General features: G+C 41.9%; 3 protein-coding genes across 3 annotated transcripts in view; 2 read left to right on the forward strand and 1 right to left on the reverse strand.

Moving 5' to 3' along the window:
- Window positions 1-4,400, reverse strand: part of map2k3 (mitogen-activated protein kinase kinase 3) — a 37,730-nt gene extending 33,330 nt beyond the window's left edge. Inside the window, exon 1 of the mRNA XM_062964206.1 lies at window positions 4,250-4,400. Coding sequence (XP_062820276.1) covers window positions 4,250-4,265 — 16 coding nt within the window. The 5' untranslated portion in view covers window positions 4,266-4,400. The remainder of the gene's footprint in view (window positions 1-4,249) is intronic.
- Window positions 4,401-5,594: 1,194 nt separating this feature from the next.
- Window positions 5,595-11,679, forward strand: natd1 (N-acetyltransferase domain containing 1). Its single transcript, XM_062964174.1, has 3 exons — window positions 5,595-5,877; window positions 9,177-9,295; window positions 11,048-11,679. Exons 1-3 carry the CDS (start codon window positions 5,769-5,771, stop codon window positions 11,162-11,164), a joined length of 345 nt encoding a protein of 114 aa, XP_062820244.1. The 5' UTR covers window positions 5,595-5,768; the 3' UTR covers window positions 11,165-11,679.
- Window positions 11,680-14,067: 2,388 nt separating this feature from the next.
- tmem11 (transmembrane protein 11) lies at window positions 14,068-19,982 on the forward strand. Its single transcript, XM_003226517.4, has 2 exons — window positions 14,068-14,225; window positions 19,021-19,982. The coding sequence occupies exons 1-2, from the start codon at window positions 14,131-14,133 to the stop codon at window positions 19,535-19,537; spliced, it is 612 nt and encodes a 203-aa protein (XP_003226565.2). The 5' UTR covers window positions 14,068-14,130; the 3' UTR covers window positions 19,538-19,982.
- The last annotated feature ends 22 nt before the right edge of the window (window positions 19,983-20,004 follow it).

Genomic DNA, 20,004 nt, shown 5'->3' on the forward strand with positions numbered 1-20,004 from the left:
GCTATGCAAACAATGCGCGCTCCAGACCTCAGTAGTCATTAAGGCGGCTTCCTCGGCCTTTGATGCGGGGAATTAGCACACCGTGGCACACTCGTGCTCCAGTTTTCGTATCCGACAAGGGACATTCCCCAATGCAAAATATAATAATAATAATAATAATAATAATAATAATAATAATAATAATAATAATAATCAAATGTTCAACGCTCTCGCAAACAGCTAAAATCGGATGTCAGTTTCCCCAGTTTTTCCTATTATTTTCCCCTCTGGGTTTTTATGTCACAAAACCTGTGCCGGGAACTCAGAAGCCATAGATTGAATCTCCAATGCAGGACAGGTGGGGTGGTATAACAACTCCCATCATTCCCGATCATTGGCAGTTTGCACTAGAATGAACCCAGCAAGTTCTCAAGGCCAAAGTTTCCGCGAGATAAGGTTATTATATTCACAAAACAATCAAATGAAATAGTAGTTCATATAAAACAGATACAAGAGGCGCTAGACTCCAATTCCCATTAGTTCTAGCCAATGGCAAAGGCTATGGCAAATAATAACGAAAAATCCTGATACAGCAACAGCAAAAATATTATCTTTCTCAGATCCCAACCAAGGCAATCTACACTGTAGAACTAATCCAGTTTGGTGCCATTTTAACGGTGCTGTAGAATCATAGGCCCCTTCTGCACTAATCCAGGTTAGCAAAACCGAAAATCCACATTATGCATGTTGTTTACAAAGCAAGACCCCAGCATGAAACGTTTGCAAAACTCTGGGCTCAAGGGATTTTGGGAGTTGCAATTCCTTGGGAATAAATAAACGACTCGGGAGGTGGAAATGCTTTGGAAAGCACTCAAAGCCGCGCAAGTTTCTGCCGTGGAGGTGAGTAAGCATTGCAAACACAAAGCATGACACAACCGCCACACACGCCCCGAGAAAGGTGGCCGAGAGAGAGCGCTCAGGGCTGGCTTGACGGTCTATGACGCACATCTGCATTTGTGCAGCTTGCAAAACAACAAAAAGGACACAACGATGCACCAGCATGAAGCTCAATGCGATGGATCCCTGGGAGTTGCAGAGAAGGCTTGCAAAACCTTGGAAAAACTACAATATCCCAGACCCTAACATTGCAGTTAAAGAGCTGCCAGACTTCATTGATTCTAGATGCAGCCTTAGTCTAAGGCCCGTCTACACTGCCATACAGTCCACATTATCTGCCCGAACTAAATTATATGAGTCTACACTGCCATATAATCCACATTATCTGCTTCGAATTGGATTATATGAGTCTACACTGCCATGTAATCCACATTATCTGCTCTGAACTTATTATATGAGTCTACACTGCCATGTAATCCACATTATCTGCTCTGAACTTATGATATGAGTCTCCACTGCCATGTAATCCACATTATCTGCTCTGAACTAAATTATATGAGTCTACACTGCCATACAATCCACATTATCTGTGTAGAACTGAATCCTATGAGTCCACACTGCCATATAATCCACATTATTTGCTCTGGACTGGATTATATGAGTCTACACTGCGTACAATCCACATTATCTGCTTTGAACTTATTATATGAGTCTACACTGCCATATAATCCACATTATCTGCTTCAAACTGGATTATCTGAGTCTACACTGCCATGTAATCCACATTATCTGCTCTGAACTGGATTATATGAGTCTACACTGCCATGTAATCCACATTATTTGCTCTGAACTGATTATATGAGTCTACACTGCCATATAATACACATTATCTGCTTTGAACTGGATTATATAGGTCTACACTGCCATGTCATCCACATTATCCAATTGATTATATTTATTTATTTATTTGCGACATTTATATCCCTCACTTCTCACCCCGAAGGAGACTCAGGGCGGTTTACAAGTATATATACATACAATATATTATATTATATATACGACTATATTGCAATATTATTAGTAATATTGCATTAATATAAATATACAATTATAATAGTGAATTATAATTATTATTACATTGTATTACATTATAATATATTATATTATATTATATTATATTAGTCTACACTGCCATACAATCCATATTATCTGCTCTGAACTGGATTACAGGAGTCTACACTGTCATATAATACACATTATCGTCTTTGAACCGGATTATATGAGTCTTCACAGCCATATAATCCAGTGCAAAGCAGATGATGTGGATGTTATATGTCAGCACAGAAGGGGCCTCAAAGACAAAACCACGAGCTATATACTATTTTGCGGTCACCCGGCACATCCATCACATGTTGGCTTTTCTGTCATTCCAGAGCATGTTACTAAGAATATATGCATGAAGCAGATACCTGGTGCATGCCTCATCTCATTAACAACAATAACAAAAGATGTTTTGCAGCCTCAGTGCAACGTAAGACAATATTTGGGAAGAACAGGTACCGAAACCGAAGGGAGGAAGTGGAAGAAGAAGAAGTCAACCTGCCACAAATCTCTGGACTCCGTCTCCCATCAGTCCCGGCCTGGAAGGCTTTGTGGGTGATGATGGGAGTTGCAGTCCACCCCCAGCTGTGCCCGGCTGGCAAGAGACGCCTTTTGTGATGGTGCAAACACACGATTACGATCACAACACGGAAGCCAAACTTGTTTTACAAAATATCACTGTTGAACCATAAGAAGGGCTGCTCAACCGAGGAGTTCTTTGGAGGGTGGGCGGCCATCTGTAGGGAGGGCTTTGATGGTGCTGTTCCTCCGTGAAGACAGAAAAGAGTTGGACTAGATGGCCTTTAGGAGTCCCTTCCAACTCTACGATCATTATTATTATTATTATTATTATTATTATTATTATTATCAAGCAGGGGCTGGATGGCCATCTGTCGAGAGGGCTTCGATTGTGTTTTTCCTGCCTGGCAACGGTTAGAGGTTCCTTCCAACTCTATGATTCTATTATTGTTATTCTCAAGCAGGGGCCAGATGGCCATCTGTCAGGAGGGCTTTGATGGTGCTTTTCCTGCATGAAGGCAGAGGGGGTTGGACTAGATGGCCTTTAGGGGGCTCTTCCAACTCTAGGATTCTGTAATAATAACAATAATAATTTATTTATTTATTTAGTTAGTTAGTTAGTTTATATCCCGCCTCCATCTCCCCCGAAGGGGACTCGGGGCGGCTCACAGAAATATCAAATAATAATAATAATAATAATAATAATAATAATAATAATAATAATCTAGCAGGGGCTGGATGGGCATCTGTTGGAAGGGCTTTGGTTGTGCTTTTCCTGCCTGGCAAAGGGTCGGACTAGATGGCCCTTAGAGGTTCCTACTCTATTATTATTATTATTATTATTATTATTATTATCAAGCATGGGCGGGATGGCCATCTGTTGGGAGAGCTTTGATGGCCATCCAGCCCCGGCTTGATAATTTCCTGGCTGGCAAAGGGTTGGACTAGATGACGTTTAGGGGTCCCTTCCAACTGTAGGACTCTACTACTATTATTATTATTATTATTATTATTATTATTATTATTATTATTTATGACACAGCAAACAAGATAGATATGCTGGATTTCGTATCACAAAATCACAAGTCGAACACTCCCCAAGTGTCTTGGACTGTGTGATGTATTTTCGGATGATGGCTGCAGATCCCAGTCGGGTGGCCTTTTGCAGTTATTATTATTATTATTATTATTATTATTATTATTATTATTGTATGACACAGCAAACAAGATCGATATGCTGGATTTCGTATCACAAAATCGCTATTATTATTATTATTATTTTATTATGACACAGCAAACAAGATAAGACATGCTGGATTTCATATCACAAAATCACAAGTCGAACACTTCCCAAGTGTCTATTATTATTATTATTATTATTATTATTATTATTATCAAGCATGGGCGGGATGGCCATCTGTCGGGAGGGCTTTGATGGCCATCCAGCCCCGGCTTGATAATTTCCTGCCTGGCAAAGGGTTGGACTAGATGACCTTTAGGGGTCCCTTCCAACTCCAGGATTCTATTATTATAATAACAATAGTAATAATAATGCTAATCAAGGAGGGTCTGGATGGGCATCTGTTGGGAAGGCTTTGGTGGTGCTGTTCCTGCCTGGAAGGCAGAAGGGGGTTGGACTAGATGACTTTGAGGGGTCCCTTCCAACTCTTAGGGTTCGAAATACAGGCTGAAGCACCACTCCAAGAGCCATCATCCAGGGCCAGGGCGGGCTCTGTCGTTCCCCGAGCCTTACCTTTCGGGAGGGACATGGCTGGGCGAGCGCTCCCCGGCCTCGCGCCCCCTGATCCGCGCTAGACCCGCTCTGATCCCGGCGGGAAAAGTCAAGGCAACGCAGGGGAAGCCGCCGCGCCTGCGCCCTCCGCCAGCCTCTTCCTGGGACTGGCCAGCGGGAGCCCCAAACACACCTGGCCCCGCCCACCCCGCCCGCGCCGCGCCCCCATTGGCTGCCGGGCCTCGGGGGCGTGGCCTGGGAAGGAGCCTGCTCTACCTGGAAGGCGCACGTGACCAGAGGGGGGGCGTGTTAGCTGGCCCTGATTGTTTCCTGTAGGGAATTCCCGTTTTCTAAGACTTGTTCTTGATTTACTGTCCTGTTTTTTTTTTAATATTTGGAGCCAGCTTGTGTTCATTTTCATGATTTCCTCCTTTCTGTTGAAATGGCTCATCGAGGGCTCTGCTATGTGGCTGACTTCTCTGCTTGGGTTAACCCAACTGAGGGGCCTTTTATATATTATTATTTATTGTTATATTATTATTATTATTATTATTATTATTATTATTATTACTACTACTATTTTAACATTGGGAAACTACAATTACTGGGATCCCATTCTTTTTAATATATTATTATTTATTGTTATATTATTATTATTATTACTGCTATTACTTTAAAATTGGGAAACTCCAATTCCTGGGACCCCATTCTTTTTTATATATTATTCTTTATTTTATATTATTATTATTATTATTATTATTATTATTATCATCATCATCACTACTATTACTTTAAAATTGGGAAACTACCATTCCTGGGACCCCATTCTTTTTTATATATGATTATTTATTGTCATTATTACTATTATTTTAAAATTGGGAAACTGCAACTCCTGGGACCCCATTCTTTTTTTATATATTATTATTTATTGTTATTATTACTATTACGTATTTTAAAATTGGGAAACTCCAATTCCTTGGACCCCATTCTTTTTTATATATTATTCTTTATTGTTATTATTACTACTATTTTAAAATTGGGAAACTGCAACTCCTGGGACCCCATTCTTTTTTATATATTATTATTTATTGTTATTATTACTACTATTTTAAAATTGGGAAACTGCAACTCCTGGGACCCCATTCTTTTTTTAATATATTATTAGTCTCATTATTTAGTGTTGTATTATTATTCTATTAGTATTACATATTATATAGGCATATACATTATCCCCCAATGGGAAACTACAACTCCCAGGGCCCCCTGCGGCCCTTGCAAAGCCTTCCTGCCGTCAGGGAGATCCATCCGGGGTCCCTTTAAGAGTGGGAAAAGGAATGTATCAAAACAAGCAAGCCGGGGACGCCATTGGCCGGGCGGGCGGCACGTGACGGCACAGCTGATTTCCTGGCCCTTCTCCTCTTGCCCGCCCGCCTGCCCGCCTCTGGATGCGCTTCCCCGCTCGCAGCCTCGCTCCAGCCTTGCCCTCGAAGGCCTCTCCCGCGCGCCTTCCTCCCGCGACGGGATCCACGAGCCCGGCCTCATGGCCCAGGCGGCCCCGGCGGGCGGCCCGCTCAGCATCCTCGAGCCCGGCTGCCCCATTCGCGTGGAGCACGACCGCCGGAGGAGGCAGTTCACCGTCCGCCTCAATGGTAAGCCAGGCCAGGCACAGCGCTATTCCCACCACCACCATCATCGTCGTTATTACTCTCTTTATTTTATGCTATATTATTATTATTATTATTTTCTATTTTATTCTTTTGTATTATTATATTAATAGTATTTTCTATTATTTCAATATTATTTCATGTTTATTATTTTATATTTTTGTTCTTGTGTATTATTATATTAATAGTATTTTCTATTATTTCAATATTATTATTTCTATTTTAATATTATTATGGTATGTTTATTATATTTTATTCTTTTGTATTTTTATATTAATATTATTTTCTATTACTTCAATATTATTATTTCTATTTTAATATTATTATTGTATGTTTATTATATTTTATTCTTCTGTATTATTATATTAATATTATTTACCATTATTTCAATATTATTATTTCTATTTTAATATTATTATTGTATGTTTATTATATTTTATTCTTTTGTATTATTATATTAATATTATTTTCCATTATTTCAATATTATTATTTCTATTTTAATATTATTATTGTATGTTTATTATTTTATATTTTATTCTTGTGTATTATATTAATATTATTTTCTGTTATTTCAATATTATTATTATTTCATGTTTATTATTTTATATTTTTTGTTCTTTTGTATTATATTAATATTATTTTCTATTATTTCAATATTATTATTATTTTATGTTTATTTTATATTTTTGTTCTTGTGTATTATATTAATATTATTTTCTATTATTTCAATATTATTATTTTATGTTTATTTTATATTTTTGTTCTTGTGTATTATTATATTAATATTACTTTATATTATTTTGCTATTATTCTTCTCATTATTTTATGTTATATTATTAGTGTCTCGCTTATCCAAGCTAAACGGGCCAGCAGAAGATTGGATAAGCGAATATCTTGGATTTAAATCAAATTGGGTTATGATTTTACAAATTAAGAACCAAAACTTCATGTTATACAACAAATTTGACAGAAAAAGTAGTTCAATACGCAGTAATGCTATGTAGTAATTACTGTATTTACGAATTTAGCACCAAAATATCACGATATATTGAAAACATTGACTACAAAAATGGCTTGGATAATCCAGAAGCTTGGATAAGCGAGGCTTGGATAAGTGAGACTCCACTGTATTCTTCTCATTATTTTATGTTATATTATTGTTATGTTATTAAATTATTATTAGTACTATTCTGTTATATTTTATCCTTGTGTATTATAATATTAATGTTCTTTTATATTATTTTAATATTATTCTTCTCATTATTCTATGTTCTATTATTATGCTGTATTCTTTATTTATTTATTTTTATTTATTTTACAACACCCCAAAGAGGACTCAGAGTGGCTTACAAGTTATATGTGCATACAATATATTATTACCTTAGCATTATATATCACCATATTGTACTATACCACTATACTGCAATATTATTAGTCGTATTACATGTAATATATAATTATTGTATTATTATTAGTATTATATTGTATTGCAATATTATGATCAATATTATATGTGCATACAATATATTATTAGCACGTCACAATATTAGCATTATATATTACCATATTGTACTATACCACTATACTGCAATATTATTATATTGTATTATTATCAATATATGGCTCAAAGGGAGATGCGTTCGGACAGGTAAGCCAACTCGATTGAAACACAATTAATTAAAAGCATAGTACAATGCACAAGGTAGAGCCTTTGGGCCTTCAATTTTGAACTGTTTTCCAATGACCCTGAGTAGACATGCTTCCATTTGTTAACACCTTTCTGAAAACATCTATGTTATCGGGTGCTTTAAAGGATACATTGGAATACTCTATACATCCATTCTATACATCAAATCCCCTGTTTTGCAAAAAATTCCAAAACAAAATCCCACATTTTTTTTGCAAAAATTCCAAAACAAAATCCCACATATTTTTTTGCAAAAATTCCAAAATAAAACCTCCCACATTTTTTTTTGCAAAAATTCCAAAACAAAATCCCACATTATTTTGCAAAAATTCCAAAACAAAATCCCACAATTTTTTTTGCAAAAATTCCAAAATAAAACCTTCCACATTTTTTTGCAAAAATTCCAAAACAATACTCCACATTATTTTTTGCAAAAGCAATAGAGCAAAGAAGATGGAAGCAGGGCGAGGAGCCAAATCCCAAACTTGGTACAATTTGCAAAACAAAAACTAACAAATCCCAGAAACTAAAGAATAGGGGGATACAGCCTTCCGGGAGCCGGAGGTGGCTACAGAAATCCCCAATTTTGCACAATGGCAAGTGCCTTTATCCAAGGCAATTCTCCTGTTGTGGCGCGTTTGCCGGCTTCTCCTTTGGCCACTTTGCAAACCGGGCTCTGCTTTCCTTTAAGCCTCGGCCCCGGCTGTGTTGGTTGGTTACTCCCCGGTTGGTAGGGGAACACCTGTCCAGCCCAGGGCTATTTTTAAATAAACTGGTGGAGGTTGACGCCCCAGGATTCCCGTCCAGTTTTTCTTCCGTTTCTCGGTTGCCACCTTTCTCCCATATTATTTGAGTAATGTGCAGGCCTTCCCCAAGTTAACAAATAATCCAACTTGAAAACGACTCCTAGTTCAGAACGGGGCTGGACTAGATGGCCTTTGGGGATCCCTCCCAAATCTGTGCTACTAGACCTATCTATCTTCTATATATATAAAAGAGTGATGGCATCACGGCGACCCACAAAACAACAAAACTACAGGCCCCCCAACCTTGAAATTTGACAACACAACCCATCATCCACGCCTCTAGGTTGATACATCAAAAAGAAAATAAAAATAAAGTCCTAATTAGAGAGAGAGGAATAATTGCTTTTATCCAATTGCTGCCAGTTAGAAGGCTAAGCTCCTCCAACTTGGTCTCCTAGCAACCCAATAAAAAATAATTAAAAACAATAAAAAAATTAATACAATAAAATACTATAATAACAGAAAATAACTAAAAATAATACAAGAAAATAATAAAATATAATAAATAAAAATATAACTTACAATAAAATTAATAAAAAAATGCAAATAAAGTCAAATAAAAATTACACAACAATTTTTAACCAATACCACCACCACTTTGCCACAGCAACGCGTGGCCGGGCACAGCTAGTATACCTATATTCCTTGTTCAGAATGGGGCTGAAGCAACAGAAAGCGAGAGGTATCTTATATCATGTATTTGTAGTATTATGGTATTATATTGTTATATTGCATTATTATTCGGCTTGGGAGTGACGTTTCTTGCTTCTTCCCTCCGCCTCCCTCCCAGGCTGCCACGACAAAGCGGTCCTCTTGTACGAATACGTGGGGAAGAGGATCGTGGACTTGCAGCACACGGAGGTCCCCGATGCCTACCGCGGGAGAGGAATCGCCAAGCACCTGGCAAAGGTACGAGCTTCCCAATGGATCGTCAGAGGCTGTCATGGCCGGGATCTCTGGGTTGCTGTGGGGTTTTCGGGCTGTACGGGCATGCTCCGGGAACCTTCTCTCCTGACGTTTGGCCTGCATCTGTGGCATCTTGGTTGCTTCTGTTAGAGGGGAGGCAAGTGTGACTGTTGCAGTTCGCAATCTGGAATAGCATTGAGTGGCTATGAAGCTGCAAAGTCAATCAGTGAGGGTCTCTGCATAGAGGTAGCAGGTGGAATGTGTGTATTTACACAACACACACTGTATATACTTGACTATAAGCCTAGTTTTTTAGCCTTTTTTAGGGCTGAAAAAGCTCCCCTCGGCTTACACTCGAGTGAGGGTCCTGGCCGGCTTATATTCAGGACGGCTTATACTCAAGTACAGTAGAGTCTCACTTATCCAACATAAACGGGCCGGCAGAATGTTGGCTAAGCGAATATGTTGGATAATAAGGAGAGATTAAGAAAAAAGCCTATTAAACATCAAAATAGGTTATGATTTTACAAATTAAGCACCAAAACATCATGTTAGACAACAAATTTGAGAGAAAAAGTAGTTCAATACGCAGTAATGTTATGTTGCAATTACTGTATTTACGTGTGTTGGATAATCCAAAACGTTGGATAAGCGAGTGTTGGATAAGTGAGACTCTACTGTATATAGATAATCAGAGTTGGACAGTCTTACCTTATTAAAGTCTTATTATTATTATCTTAAATTACAGTTTTATATAAATATTCAAAAACATTCAAACCCCCAATGTCTCAAAAAATGTCATTTTATTAATACAGTAGAGTCTCACTTATCCAACATAAAAGGGCCGGCAGAAGCTTGGATAAGCGAATATCTTGGATAATAAGGAGGGAGTAAGGAAAAGCCTATTAAACATGAAATTAGGTTGTGATTTTACCAATTAAGCACCAAAACATCATGTTATACAACAAATTTGACAGAAAAAGTAGTTCAATACGCAGTAATGTTATGTTGTAATTACTGTATTTATGAATTTAGCACCAAAATATCACAATATATTGAAAACATTGACTACAAAAATGGCTTGGATAATCCAGAAGCTTGGATAAGCGAGGCTTGGATAAGTGAGACTCTACTGTATCTATTTTTATTTTTGAAATTTACCAGTAGCTGCTGCATTTCCCACTCTCATCTTATACTGGAATCAATAAGTTTTCCCAATTTTTGTGGTAAAATTAGGTGCCTCGGCTTATATTTGGGTCGGCCTATACTTGAGTATATATATACAGGTGTGTGTGTGTATACGTACAGCACGTTAATGTTGGCCTGATACCTTCTTACTTAGGGTCTTTTCCCATCCCAAATCAACCTCCGATTAATTTGTAGCACTTTATCTGTTGAGTTTACAACTTATAACAAAGTGCACTTTAGCTAGTCTATTACTCAACTTTGTTGTTTTTAATTCCATGTTTATTAAGTGTGTTTTATTTTCATAGGTTAGTGTTTAAATTTTTATAATTTGGTGTATGTTTTTGTTTACTGATGTATTATTTATTGTCACTGTTTTCATCTAATATTATCTGTGTGCCGCCCTGAGTCCCCTTTGGGGGAGATGGAGGCGGAGTATAAATAACATTATTATTATTATTATTATTATTATTATTATTATTATTATTATTATTCTAGGATCTTAGGTCTCGGTTGCATTGACGTACAGGACATTAACGTCGGTCTGATACCTTCTGTCTTGTTTTCCAGGCAGCCTTGGATTTTGTGGTGGAAGAGGACTTGAAGGCCCACCTGACCTGCTGGTACATCCAGAAATACGTGAAGGAGAACCCGCTGCCGCAGTATCTGGAACGTTTGCAGTCTTAATGCGGCCGCGGAGGGGTCGGCGCAGCTCCGGGAGATCCCGAAGGACAGTAACAATCGGCCTTTTGCCGCTTCTCGGGACGCCGGTTGCAACGTCCGCACTCAAAAGTTCTTATTTTTGTAACAACGAAGGCGCGGCTCCTCCTCGATTCTTCCACCTGGTTCTCGCAATAGTTTGGCTGGGATCTGTTGTTTACACTCTGGGCTTCTCTTCGAAAGGAGCGGTCGATCCAATGCCAAGACCGGATCTTCTTTTCCTGGGTTCGCCGATGCCGCTGTGACAACGTTGCTCCTTTCCGTTCTTCAGGAAGGACACTCTTTGCAACTCGGAGTGTTTCTTTGCAACTCAGCCAAGTCGGGCAAACTGGACGATGAGAGCTCCCAACGTAGGACGAGGAGACGGTCTTGTGCGCGCCCGGACACATTTTGGGGAGAGTAAGAAATAAAACTCACACTCTTTGGAGGAGAAGGAAGGGGCTTTTTGGTGCTAAACGCAATAAACACTTGACTTTAAGGGCCAGGAGGGTTGTGGACGTTGTGGACACTGCCTTGCGTCCTTCCAAGCCATCGCGGGGAAATGGGGCGGCTTCTGGGGTTTGGAAAGGAGGGAGCCGGAGAAGGAAGGGGCCGGTTGGCACCTGCTTTCCCATTCGTTTGGTGGGATTTCTGTCCCTAATCTGTCCTGAGTAGAGGGAGGGAGGGAAGGGAATGGAGAGAAGAAGGAAGGAAGGAAGGAAGGGAAAGAGGGAGGGAAGTCAGGAGGAAGGAAGGAAGGAAGGAAAGAAAGAAAGACAGAAAGAAAGGACAAGGAAGGAAAGAAGAGGAAGGAATGGAAAGAAGGAAAGGGAGGAAAGAAAGACTGAAAGAAGAAAAGGAAAGAAGGAAACAAAGGAAAGATTCAATTGCAGTGTGCTGAAAGCAATCTGTAAACTTTGGGTGTCTTCACAATTGCCAAACCGGTTATGATCTACGAACCACGTTTGGTTGCAAATGGTGATGGGCAGAGCGATGGCGAGTGAGCGGCAGAGGGACAGACGCCCTTCCGGGAAAACGCGAAAAGGCCAAACGGGATTTGCTCTGCTCTTTCCAGGCACGCACTCACACCACGGACGTGGCTCGGTCTTTGTCTCTCTCTGTGTTTAGAGGAAGGAAGGTTCCCGCTTGATGTTTTAAGCCTGGCACATCCGCATGGAGGGTGGTTTGGGCCTCCAAATTGTTTACATGTTGCAAGGTGAGCATCTCTTATCTGAGAGGCCCGGGAGCAGGCGTATTGGGGATTTGGGCACACCTGCCTTTGCAAAAGGAGGGTATTTGGGATTTTGGAGTATTTCAGATTTCCAGACAAGTTAAGGGATGCTCAGCCTCAACGGCAGAGCCGGTTCCAGGTCTCTTGTTCGTTCCGCTCTTTCTCTGTCTCTCTTTGCCATAATTCTCGGCCAAGCGGGGAGACTGAAGCACATTTCTTGGCGGTCCGCACTAGAAATGGGGTTGCCATGGCAGTTGGATCATTATCCCCATTGTCGTCCTTGCGTCCTCTCCTCCGGACTCCCATCCCTGGAGAAAGAAAGGCAGGTCAAAGCAATGAGACGAAAGCAACATTTGTGTCCATGCTTCTGTTTGGTGCGCCAGAGTTGGCCCGTGCCTGCCTTAAACCAAGCTCGGCATTGCAACGGTGCTGCGGCTTTATTTTCCGAGGTGCTACGACCGTCTGACCCGACGGAGACGCTTTTTGTGGCCGCGATGCGCTCCATCCCTCCCTTTCCTCTATGTGTCGAACCACGACACCCGCCTGTTGTGCGTTGCTTTCAGACCGTGAAGCCGGTGTAGACACCCCACCCAAACACTGCCCAGCATAGAAACCTATGAGAAGGCAACGTCTTGGCTGCGGATTTACTTGACTCTTCCTTTTTCTCGTTCAATTATAAAGTGGTAAATGATGTGCCTTTCCTACTCAGGACCTCTTTGGAAACTACAACGACACCCTTTCTGTTGCTGTTTGTGTCTCATGTTCTCCCCCCGTTTTGTCACATTCTTAAATGAAACCCGATCCCGTTTGCATGGAATACAATAAAAACAAGTGTGGCTATAAAATAAGTGGCACTGGCTGGTGTGGGCTAGAAAAAGGAGGTATTAGGCCTGTGTCATCAAGGATAAAAATGTTTTAATGCTCATTACGAAATTAGAAGGTGGGGAAATGGTTTCTAAAGTGGGTGGTTGTGCATTTTCTGGGCTGTGTGGCCATGTTCCAGGAGCATTCTCTCCTGACGTTTCGCCTCTTGCTCAACCATTTCTAAGTAAGTAAGTAACTTTATTTTTCTATCCCGCCACCATCTCCCGGCAGGGACTCGGGGCGGCTAACACGGGACAAAAGCCTGAAAATTCAGGACAAGTAAAACAGTTAAACATATTGCAATAAAAACACGGCAAAATCGACAATTATACAAAACAATTACCTTAAACAAAACAATCCATAAAAACTCTGTTGACATATATAATCAGTTAAAAATAACTGGGTGGTGATGGCACGATCGTTAGCATAGGTGAAACTCCCTTCTCTTCTTCCTTTGTGATATTGTAAGTTTTTCTCAGGAGGAGGAAATGATTGACAGTCATAAGCTGTTGACAGGTCTAGGAAGACCGCTCCTATCTGACTGATAGATGGAGGTTGGAGAGGCTTCATACTGTGTCTGTAGGATGAAGTATTTGGACACACTCGCGCATTGCTCCCTGGGAAATGGAGTCCTGGCCTGCCTTCCCCCTTTGAATGGAAGCAGCGCGGGAACTACAATGCCCAAAAGGGGGAGGGAGAGGGCTCCGCCTCCCCCGCAAAGCACCCTGGGCCTTGGAGTCCGAGCCCTTCCCGCGCGCGGGCCTGCCTCCTGCCCCCGCCCCCCTCGAGGACTACATTTCCCGTCGGGCGCCGGGCGGCGTCCCCTAATTTCTCCCACACGGCGGAGGCATTTGCCAAGATGGCGGCCTGGGGACGGAGGCGCGCGGGGCCCGGCAGCGGAGGCAGCGCAGGAGCCGCGCTCGGGGCGGGAGGCGCGCTCGCGGCCCGGGAGAGGTGAGCCCCGCCCGCACGGGCCCCAAAGGCCTCCGCCCGGGCCTCCTCGCGGCCTGCCGGCCTCGGCGGGGATGGAGGGACAAAGGGGACGGGGCCTCGAGTGGGAGAGAAGGCCTCACGAGGGGGACGAGGCCTCAGATGAGGGAGGGATGCGGGGAAAGGCCTCAAATGGGGGACCAGGCCCCAGACAAGGCCTCAAGTGGAGGAGAAATGGGGGACTAGGCCTCAAATGGGGGACCAGGCCTCAGACAAGGCCTCAAATGGGAGAGAAATGGGGACTAGGCCTCAAATTGGGGACCAGGCCTTCATGCCTCCGCCCAGCCCTCCTAGGAAACTACAGGCCTCAACAGGGCTGGAGGGACGAGATTGTGTTGTTAATTAAGGAGGAAACTCATTTTTGGAGAAATATATATATTGGGTTGCTGTGATTTTTTCGGACTGTACAGCCATGTTCCAGTAGCATTCTCTCCTAACGTTTCGCCAGCATCTGTGGCTAATGGCATCTTCAAAGGTGATTCCGGCTATGAAAACCTTTGACAACATATATATTCCTATAGAGTTGGAAGAGAGAGACCACCTGGACGTCTAGTCCAGCCCCAATTTGCCATGCAGGAAAAGCACAGCCAAAGCACCCCCTCAACAGATGGCCATCCAGCCTCTGTTTAAAAGCCTCTAAGGAAGGAGATAGATAGATAGATAAATTTTCAGTATTATAAGCAGTTAAAGGTGTATTTATATATATCATACATATATACATACATATCTTTCGGGAGGGCAAAAGAATAAGGGGTGGGGTGCCCCATGGAGAATGTTTGTGGGGAGGTGTTTAGGGTTGTATATTTAACAGGGTACACATTTCGGGAAAACACACACATACACACATATACATACTATAATTCCCGTTAATATTTGGGAGAGGGAGAGACTATCTGTGGGGAGATGCCTTGAGGCTTGTATTTAATTTTAGAAAAGAAGTGTGTGTGCATATTATAATTCCAGAATTGTAAGCAAGTAAAGGTGTGTGTGTGTGTGGTAGGGCCGCTCTTTGGATAATATCTCTGGGGAGGTGCTTAGAGGTGTTTAATTTAATGGTGTATACATTTGGGGGGGAATAATTGCTGTGTATCTGTCTGAGAGAGAGAGAGAGATCTGTCTAATACAGAATTATAGGCAGTTGAAGATTTATATCTTTCTGGGACCCCTTAAATATATTATATGTTTATTATATAAATATAAATGAATGGAAGAGTTCAAAGGGGAATAAGCAGTAAGCCACCTCTTGAAGAATGTGTGTGGGGAAGTGTTTGAAGGAGTGAAAGGCTGTTGAAGTCAGACCCATGGGGTGAGGGAGAGTGAGGTTCCATGTTGGTATAAATCTATATATATATAGAATAGCTGAAAGTTATGGGAGAGGAGAGAAGTAGCAGGCATTTGGTGTCATCCCACACATGGGTTAGGGAGGAGTTTAGCAAAGACCTTGAGGCTGAAGGACTTGGGGGTGTGATTTTGTTTTAAAGGGCTGGGAATGAAGATTCAAGGTAGAAGGGATGAAAGTGGGATGAGGAAGGGAATGAAGATCGGAACTGGTGCAAGGAAGGCTTGTGGTTGTAAGGTACTTGGTGGAGGGCTCTGGGGAGGGGGGAATGAGAGACCAGCTTTGGGTTTTTGCAGCCATTAATTGATTTTCCTGAAGCCATCAGCGCGTGAAGTTTGTGCCTGCGTTGGGTGCAGGGCAGAGTCCGGAGTCTGCTCGCATCGCACAAGAGAGAGAAAACAAAACCGTGAGGACTTGATTGTCTGTTGATGTCTCTGCTGTTGGGATAGGAAGGGCACCCGTCCTGAGCAAAGGAAGGTCATTCTCTAGAGTGAACCTTGACTGAAAGCAGACATGGGCAAACTTCGGCCCTCCCTCCAGGTGTTTTGGACTTCAACTTCCACAATTCCTAACAGCCGGTAGAGAAGGAAGCTTTCACACTTCCCAGATGTTAGGTCTAGAGTTGCAGAGCTGCCTCTCTGGAGTCTATAAAAATGCCCTTGGGTGTGCTTAACATCTATTTTTGAGAGCTGCGAATGTTCCCCCCAAAGACCTTGTTCTGCCAATGGCCTCTTGGTGCACAGTTGTTAGCGCTGGCTGAGTGACTTGTGTTTTTAGGGCGTTGATGCATTGTTCTGAATTTGGAAGGTATGGGCAGAGAGCTGGTACTGGATTAATCTGACGCCTGTTGGCTTTGGCCGTTTCCCTCCTTCCCTCATTCTGTGTCACTTGGCTTTTGTAAGAGAATGGGATGAAGTGAAACGATTCCTGCCTTTGGAGTTCTTTTGGGATATCAACTTAAGTTTGTTACAATTTAGAGAGTTTAAGTTTTTCAGTTTGATTACTTCTGACTTCTGCAAGATTAATACTGTAGGTACAAGGCAAACATGTTGGGCAGGCCTCGTAATGGTTAAAGCTGTTTTTATTCGTCCCTGAGCTTGCAGCCTTTCCATTATGAGCGAAATTCTGCTATGCCTGATCACATTCTTCACTCTATTGTTTCCCCTTCTCTGTCCTCTTTCTCTTTTAGCCTGGCTTTGCATTGAGGGCTGATATTGATGGGCTGACAATGGGCAAATGCATGGATAGATGCTGGGGTGTGTGTGTGTGCTTGCTGCTCTCTGGTCTGATCTCCACTTCCACATTTACTGTTTCAGCACCAAACTGTCCCAGACATTTATCTCAAATCACCTACAAATTTGGGCAAACTGAATTATTTTGCTATAGACCGGCCCAGTTTTATTGTGTTTTAGCGTATTGTTTATTGCTTGTTGTTTATACTGTTTTAATTGTTTTTAATTTGCCTTTTGTTTTGTATTGTTATATTGTGTGTTGAGGCCTTGGCCTTTGTAAGCCGCATCGAGTCCTTCGGGAGATGCTAGCGGGGTACAAATAAAGTTTAATAATAATAATAATAATAATAGTTAAACGTTTTATATGGAGGACTGCAACAGCATTTGAGCCTAGACTATTCAGTTGGAAGTTGCATCCAACTGTCCAACTCCATTTGTGTCAGGTAGCATAAACCTATAATGTTTGGTTACAGCTTCGTCTCAAGACGAAGTGATTCAAGTCTTTTGTGCTGTGAGCTGTTGGAATGTGTCTGCATGCCAGAGCTCAGGGAATTCCTCTGATAGGCTGTTGAATGATAGCAGTGAGGTCCCAGAAATAAGAGCTCATGCCCTTCTAAGAAGCAGCAGCAGAAGGGTCTGTATAGCCTTGGTTTGCAGTTTAAGGAATGCTTCCTTTTAACAATGGATTCACACAACTATGACTGCAGTCACTGTATTTGTGTGATAATGTGTGTGTGCATGTGCCTAATTTGCATTTGCAGTTGTGTATCTGCTGAGAGCTATCATGATTTGAGCATTGGACTGTGATGCTGGAGACCAAGGTTCAAATCCCCACTTAGCCATGGAAACACACTGGCTGATCTTGGGCAAGACTGATGAGAGGCCTGGCCGGGGTGTCTGTGTGTTTTTGCTGCAGCACTAATGTTCACATTGTCTCTCCCCATGTCACTGATGCAAGCATTATTCCAGACGGTTGTTGAACAAACTCTGCACACACAAAGCTTCCTTTTGTTTGTGGTGAGGGGCTCTGGAAAATGAATGTGTAGCATACACAGCTGCTCCAAAGCTTTGTTCCATCCTGTCACAAACAAAGGTGTCCTTTGGCTATTTGGTATCCCTCAGGATCTGGAAAAAGCTTTCCCCTAACATGGTGACTGTAAAATGTGCTAAGCTGATTATCAGCATTGTGTCCCAAGTCCAATGCTGGCAGAGTGCGCCCCTCATTTTTGTGGCAACAAGAGGAATTTTGAAACCCTACGTTTAAGCATTTGTTCCTAGCGATTTGTTCGACAAAAGACCCCTCTTTTGCTCTTCAGACTTGAGACTCCTTAAACCAAAGAGACAGACTTTTCCTAGTTCTCCAGAACAGAATGTGGCCCAACTTTCATAATTTTCTCACTTGACCATATATTAATATTTCAATTGAATGTGTGTTGATTTTTCCCTCTGGTTACAGACATGATTTTCGTTCAAAATCCTAATTCTTGGATTCTCAGTTTTTCCTTCTTCCTTACTATCTGTGTGCTTGGGAGCCATTTTCTAAACACTGGCTCATTTTTACTCACATAAAATGAACATATACAAATTCCATTCAGTATTTATTTTTTGGTTTGACCCACAAGACGGCTTATAATTATAACTTGTCTGTTAAAATAAACAGAATAAGTTTTCAAAAGCATGGCATGTAGAGTTGGGTGGAAGGAATGCTGGAGTGCTGGAGAAAATATCTTGTCCTTCATACTGCTTTTTCTTCTATAGGTTATTTAAGCACAGATTCAAGAAAGATTCATTATGAAAATAGGAAAGCACACTTGCAGTTGCACAGAGGGAATGCTTTGAAATAAGAAATAAAATAATAATACCAACAACAACAACAATAATTTGGCTCTAGCATCGTAGGCATGGACTTCTGTGCAAATTGGGCATCAGCTGCAGAGGTTCCTAGTCCGTACAATTAAGAAAGGGAATATATGACCACCATCTGCTGTGAAGACTTGGCATGTTGCAGCTAGGAAGAGTTATGAAAAGCAGGCATTTTCTTAAAATAGTATTGAGCAAAAAGATTGTTGTTTTAGTGCACAACTTGGGTGTATCAAAAAGGAGAGGCGAGGATCCTAAGCAGGCATAGGGCCGCGGAGGATGAGTTCCCAAAGCCTTGAGTAGTAACTCTCCCCTTTCGTCCCAACAGGGCCAGCCTCTCTGCCACAGACTGTTATATTGTCCATGAAATCTATAACGGGGAGAATGCTCAGGACCAGTTTGAATACGAGCTCGAGCAAGCCTTGGAGGCCCAGTACAAATACATTGTGATTGAGCCGACGCGCATTGGCGACGAGACGGCCCGCTGGATCACGGTGGGGAACTGCCTGCACAAGACCTCGGTGCTGGCGGGCACGGCCTGCCTGTTCACCCCGCTGGCGCTCCCGGCCGACTACTCCCATTACATCTCGGTGCCGGCGGGCGTGCTGAGCATAGCCTGCTGCACCCTGTACGGGATCTCCTGGCAGTTCGACCCCTGCTGCAAGTACCAAGTGGAGTACAACGCGTACAAACTCTCTCGCCTGCCGCTGCATACGCTCACCTCCTCCACTCCCGTGGTCCTGGTGAGGAAGGATGACCTGCACAGAAAGAGACTGCATAATACGATAGCACTGGCGGCCCTGGTGTACTGTGTAAAGAAGATTTATGAACTCTACGCAGTATGATTGCGGCAGGGGAAGGAGAAACAACCTGCAAAGACAGAACAAAAAAACAAAAACAAGTGTATTAAGGACTCCCACAGTTAACATTCAACTTTTCCTCTTGAAGTGGCGGTGCCTGGGAAAGCAGTCTGGTTCATCCATATATTTTTTCTTTCCTCCTTCTGGTTATTTTCTAAAATAACACACATGTCACTGGGTGCATCAAGGGATGTTTTTTTCCAGTTCTTTCCTACACCTCAAGACATGGATCTGCAGTGAAATGGGACGCTGTGGGAGCCAAAGTCAGCAAAGGAATGTCAATGAAAGGAAGCGATACACAGGTGGGGACGGGGTGTTAGCTTATTTTTTTTCTTTTTGAAAAAACCTTTTAAGTATATTGTTTAATTGTATTTTACAGAAGCAGCTCAAAATATCACTGACCATTCATTAAAGGACGAGAATTTCAAAACGTTTTCTTTCTTTGGGGCGCC

Source organism: Anolis carolinensis, unplaced genomic scaffold, assembly GCF_035594765.1.
Source record: "Anolis carolinensis isolate JA03-04 unplaced genomic scaffold, rAnoCar3.1.pri scaffold_13, whole genome shotgun sequence".
NCBI classification, from domain to species: Eukaryota; Metazoa; Chordata; class Lepidosauria; order Squamata; family Dactyloidae; genus Anolis; species Anolis carolinensis.